The 6,420-nt window shown below is 33.1% G+C and overlaps 1 protein-coding gene across 1 annotated transcript; it reads right to left on the bottom strand.

The window, feature by feature from the left end:
- On the bottom strand, positions 1,862–2,805 carry LOC104759428 (UPF0725 protein At3g44770-like). Its single transcript, XM_010482355.1, has 2 exons — positions 2,731–2,805; positions 1,862–2,635 (listed from the first exon to the last, which is right to left on the bottom strand). The coding sequence occupies exons 1-2, from the start codon at positions 2,803–2,805 to the stop codon at positions 1,862–1,864; spliced, it is 849 nt and encodes a 282-aa protein (XP_010480657.1).

Consider the following 6,420-nt stretch of genomic DNA (forward strand, 5'->3'; position numbering starts at 1 on the left):
TGTTTTGAATGTGTTGTTAGTATCAAGCTAGCGGTTTATATAGCAGTCACCGCTGCAACTGGTATGCTTTGTTTATTGAAGTTTATGAATTTTTCTTAGTGCAACATGGTTCTATTTAAAATAAGTCAAATTAACTTGAGAAATTGTTAAAGGTAAAATTTAGGAAGAGGTCTTTGGTAGCTACCCCTTACCATATTTCTAAATCGACTGTGTAGACTTTGAAGTTGTCAATCTAAATTAGACGTCATGAGTGTAGCTCCAGCTGCCATAAGGAACACGAGCGAAAAAAATTTCCATATTCTCTATCAGTCCACTTATAATTGAGAGTTATCATTAGATTTCATTCCAAGATACACAAACATATATATTATCTTTGTATAGAAAGATTTGATATAATTAACCTTTGCTTTATTTTTCAAAACCACGTTTCAAAATATGCTTTCCAGGATGTGTTCGGTTCTTTTCTCTCTAAATAATAGTATCAAGAAGACTAGAACAACTTACTTGCAAATTCATATATAAAACAATCATGGATAATATATATAATATTCTATAGAAATTTTCTCCAATAATATAAATTTAACATTAAAATAATATCGGAAACCATGACAGAGGAAACGTTTTGGTTTAAACTTAGAAGTTGTCAACGTAAATTCCATGTTTTGTTTACTGATTTGTATAGTACTTTCCTAACTCATTGTTGTCGGTACATCGATCTGAACCTTTTTGTGATATATACAATATATACAGTGTTTAGTATAGAACAGTTACGAGAGCATGCATGGTCAGGTATTGTAGTCGTAAAGATGAGAGCCACTACTAGTACGTACCTATAGTAGTATGATATCTTATGAGGCCTCAGAGAAGGGGACAAATCAGAAAGCACTTAGACTCTTGACGAAGCCATGCACGTGCACTCTTAATGAAGCTATATGCACTTGCACGTGAAGAGCTAAAAGAAGCTAAGTAAATTTGGCGATGAGGAGATCATAATACGAATTACACTTTCTTAATTTTGATCATTAAAATATGTATAAACTGGTTCATATTAAGTAAAGATGGTTATTCTAATTTCTAAGTCGTACAAAGAGGCTCGACGCGTCGGGTACTCGTGTGGATGGATATTGGGCAGTGGGCAGTGGGCACATCACACATGCGGTTGGGTCAGAAAAGGGTACGGACATACGGAACGTAATTCGTGAAGTTTTAATATCGAAGAAAGTATACATTGTTAGTGGGTGACAGATAATGACAGCAAACATTATATTTGTAGATAATAAACCTCAAAAATAGCTATGTAATTTATCTTTTGCATAGGATATTAAAACAAAACAAAAATCCGTTAATCCTTATTTCAAATTTTATATATCGACGACATCTTTAGTTTTTAATTTCTTGTATCTCGTTACAATATCTTCAAACCAAACCAAACAAAAGGGAGATACTCAAGAACTAGCTAATGTTTACAAATTGAGTGAAATAGAAGTCGGAAAGAAACTTCTTTAATTATATCGAGATTAAATTGACAACTTCAAAGTATGTCTAATCAAATATGAAATATGGTAAGGGAAACTTCTTTACTCGTCGAGTTTAAATTGACAACTTCAAAGTATGCATATTCAAATATGAAATATGGTAAGGTGTAGTTATCAAAGACATATTCCTCTCTAATTCTTCCTTAGACGAAACATGAAGCTTATTTGATTTATTAAACAATATAGAACAATTGCTCTGAGAAACATTCATAAATTTAATAAAGAAAATATTTTAGTTGTCGTTACTTGAATGCTATATATATATATAAACTGCTTCCTTTCTATAGATCCTCTCTTGAAGGAACCTCGGGTCGAGAGAATCAACCTCAGATTTCTTTGCGGCAATCGACTTCGAGGAACATATGTCCTGGAACCCAATCAATAGTTCTCCTTACTACAGTTATGTAGTCGCAACTGTTGGCCCTGAAGCTGATGTGGAAGATAGCATTCATAGACTTGAGCTTCAGAGACGGCTCAGTATGAGTTTCTAAGGTTTCCACAAGTACATTCTTCATCTCAATCTCCTCAGGCAGGAAAGAATGAGATCCAGCCTTTTCGCAAACATGTAAAAGTGCAAACTCGGCATATAGAAGAAGCCAATCATATTTATCAATGTCCATGTCCGGAACCTCGTAGAATCTCATAGCATCATTATCATGAGCATCTTCTGATGGTTCCGACAAAAAAGCAGGGATAGGTCCTTGGTAAAACCTATCTGGCACAAAACTATGGAAGAAGTTAAAGCTAGTAGTATCTCTTTCCACTGTTGTGGGTTTGATTCGGCAGCGTTCCATGTAGAGATAAAACTTGTCAATGAGAGGTCTTCTGACCATAGTTTGCAAAGTGAGAGAATGATCAGCAGAATCATCAACATCTTTAACGTCGACAGTAATATAGTAAGTCACAGAAAAGGGATGTTCGGTATTCAATTTAGGTATGCGTATGAACCCCAAGTTCCTATTATTCTCAAAGTTGAACCAATGAACTCCCAACCGGCCGTAGAGAACCATTTCGGTAGGTGGTTCTTCTTCTTCGCCAAAATAAAATGGTGAGATTCCGGTAGTACGTGGGATACGAACGTCAGGATAGAAATCGAAACACTAAACCCAATATAAAAAAAAAAGAAAAAAAATACAAATTACAATATCGCCATGGGGGACAAAAAAAAGAAAAGAAAAATAGGGCTTATACCTACCTGACTATCATTTCTTTGGCGAATGTAATCCACATCTTCTTGCTCTTCTTCTTCTTCATGCAAATAGGGCCCCATTGTAGTTGACTTGAACTCCGCAAGTCCAACAACTGCAGCAGAGATTTCCGGTTGTCGACTCTACTTGGATCGCCTTTTTTTTTTAATCATTTGTTCCCCAATCCATATTCTTTTTCCTTAACCTACGGTAGACACGGGTGATCTGAATGATACAACAAGGGAGGGAGGAGTAAGAATTATAAAGTTGTTCTTCTAATACCTAAGAACCCAATCAAATACATACAAATTACAATCGATGGCCATGGCCAAAAAAAAAATAATAATAAAGACCTTAGGTGTGCCTCCACCCACTACTTCGGCTTCTTCTTCATCGAGATCTAATCCCCTCAAAATAGAGAGGCATTGTTCATCCGTCAGCTTTCCACTTTCCAACACCCGCCGCAGCTTATCGGCCATCTTCTTCTTTTCGATCGATCTAAGGGATTTTTTATTTTTCTCCTTTTTGGTAGGAATCTAAGGGATTAAATCTGTATCTTTTATTGATTTGTGCCGATACTCCGATAGATAGGTCACACTCACTAGATACTGTATATGGGATAGACCAAGTCGTACTGGGTCCAGTGCCGGCCCGAACCGCAGGAGAGAGCTTATGTGCCGGTCAATGGATGCATGATATCACACGTACGTTGCAAGAGAAATATCGATGTTCAAACAGTTTCTTGTCTAGCCGACATGTTATCCCGACTCTTCTTGTACAACTCTTCACCACCACCTCTGTATGTCTACAAGTCGCCACAACCAACCGATTATTTTTAAAATTTGATATTTTCGTTTAGCTATCAGCCATCATCGTATTCATGCAAAAAAATAAAAATAAAATTCCTTTCTATATACTACGTCAGGGCCGGCTTAAACATCGGTTACACCCGGTGCGATAGTCTTTTTGCATCATCGTTAAAAAAAATTTGTAGCCAATCCTTCCATTCTAAATCAGTGATTGTGATATAATTGATTTTATAAAAAAATTACAAAGAAAATTAAAAAAATAAGATATTGTTAAGAGGAAAATAAAAGGTTTACCCACTTGATATTCGAATTACTTACTAGATTTTGAGGAAAATTGGAAAGTAAATCATAGATTAGCAAAAAAATAAGAAGAAATGCAAAAATATTTTTAAGTTTATGTGTTAAAATATAAATAGATTTATTAACTCAGTTCAGATTTTATTAAATAACTAGGATGAAAATACAAAAAAAAAAAAAAATTGTATTTGAGTTGGACATGGTGCAAATGCACCTCATGCACCGGGTCAGCGCAGGACCTGTACTACGTACGTACTATATATAAATAAGAAATTTTTATAAACTAGAGAATCCAAAGTAAGTAATTCTCTTGTCTTATTAATTATTCAATATGTAATGTTACATATATATAGTGATACAAAGCCTTATCACATAAGGAAATACAAAACCGACTTAGTACATAGATAGTGGTCAATGGATCTTATGGTCTTGGACGTGTATATGGGTTTGGTTATGGAGTCCATCCTTAAGTGGTTTAGGTTTATAACAGAAATGTATTAATATTTGATTAAGATCCAGGACCAAGTGCATTATTGTTGTTTGATCATTGCTGGTTTTAATGTTGTTGTCCCCTTTTAAAGATCAACGTTCTTGTCGTCCATTTGTAAACTATTTAACAATCTTAGTTTTTATTGAATCAGAATTAAATCTGTCCATTAATCTGGCGCCTCTCGAACTTTGTCAGCTATGCTAATACTTAAAGTTTAATATTTTCATAGTTCTACTTCTACATTATGATTTTGGAAACTGAAAGCTTAATTAAATATTTGTCACTTATTATTATTATTATTTTTTGTCAATGTCAGTCTATACAAAAGATTTTTAGAACATTTAAGCGTACACATATAATTAGAAGTAAGTGTATAAGGATCGATTCTTTCTCATTAGCATGAATAGGTAGGGATGGAGAAGAGACATTTTAGTCTTGGTTTTAATAGTTGGGATAAGCTGATAATAGTCAAATAGGGGGAATAGGCTTGCTATATATGAAACAAGCGCAAGAAGGAGATGCTCAAAATTATGAGTTACCATAACATTCATATTTCAAATAAAAAAAATTGTGATTTAATTAGAACTACCATTTACTAGTAGTGTTTACAAATTTAAAGTGATAGAGAAATCGTAAAGAAACTTCCTTAACTGATGTCGAATGTGAATTGACATCACAACTTCAAAACTCGTTTACATATATTCCAATATGAAATATGGTAATTTGTATAGGTAGTCAAAACTCAAAAGTCAAAAGACGCATTCTTCTATAACTTTTCTTTATTAGCTAAAATCCTGACGCTAATTAATTTGACTTATTAACCTAAATAACACTAATTTATCTAGAGAAGCTTTCATAAACTTTCAATAAACAGTTATTCTAGTTGTTGTAGTATATATATATATATATATAAAGATATATATACTGTATACTGTTTCCTATCTATTACGACCATTCAAAACTAAATCGGTAAAAATAAGTACAAATCAAACAGCATACAAGTTTAGTAGACACGACCAATCTTCAAAGTTGGCCATCCCTCTATAGTTATGTTGGTTTTGGTCTTTGTATGCCGTTGATCCTTCATACAAGTAACACGTGCCTAGTAGTTATACTATTACACATTGACACATCACGAACACTACACAAATTATACTAAATAAAAGTATGAGCTATAAGCTTCTAAAGATGTCCAAATAGGATTTAAAACAACCTATTATGGTTCAACATATCACTAATTAACATTTTTAAAAATTTCCAGAATTTTATATATTAAGAATTATTTTAAACAACCTATCAGGATTTGACATGTCATTCATTGACATTTTCTAAATTTCCAGAATTTTAAATTTATGGAAATAAAATAACTATGTAAAATGTCCCACATTGGCTAGAAATTTTTTAGAACAATCAAAAAAGATGTCTATACCTAAAGATGCTATAGCTAATCTGAAAATTACGAAAATGACAAAGATCTATAGAGAGAAAGAATGAACGGAAATCACCTCGTTCTCCATGAGCGGCTCGCAAGTCTCACCAAAAAATACGAAAATCACCAAGAGAAAGAATGAACGAAAGTCACATCGTTCTCCATGAGCGGTGCGGCCACCGCGTTAAGCAAGTCTCACCAAAAATTTATAGTAAGTGGTGTGAGTAGGGTTTATCTAAAAATTGGGCTCGGTTTCCCGAAAAAAATTGGGCCATAAGTCCAAACAATTTGGATTGTAAAAAAAAATTGTACAAAAACTGCATTCAAAGGCCTAATAAATTTTTGATTATGGTTTTCGAGTTTTCCAAAATGAAAACAAAATTTCGAAAATTGAACCCCTGATTTTGGATTTTGTGGAGATTAGTAAAATTTTGTAGAATATAGATCTTTAGGAATTCAAAGAATGGTTAAATTTTATTTTTTTTGCAAATAGATCTAAAAAATGCATTAAAATGAGATTTTGGGTGTTGTTTAAAAAATACAACTGGGAATCCATTTTTCCATAATCTTGATTGGATAAATAAATAGAACCAAAATCTAGGCTAAAAACTTTAACCATTCATCGAAAAAAAAAAAAATTGATCTTGGATTTTGTGAAGAGATTAATAAAATT

This window comes from Camelina sativa, chromosome 17 (genome assembly GCF_000633955.1).
Source record: "Camelina sativa cultivar DH55 chromosome 17, Cs, whole genome shotgun sequence".
NCBI lineage: Eukaryota > Viridiplantae > Streptophyta > Magnoliopsida > Brassicales > Brassicaceae > Camelina > Camelina sativa.

What these genes read in the sequence shown, in the direction of transcription:
- LOC104759428 (XM_010482355.1), bottom strand. Translation starts at nt 2,805, where the DNA reads ATGGGGCCCTATTTGCATGAAGAAGAAGAAGAGCAAGAAGATGTGGAT. An exon ending in GCCAAAGAAATGATAGTCAG is followed by an intron (nt 2,636 to 2,730) that starts GTAGGTATAAGC and finishes TATTGGGTTTAG; the next exon opens with TGTTTCGATTTCTATCCTGA.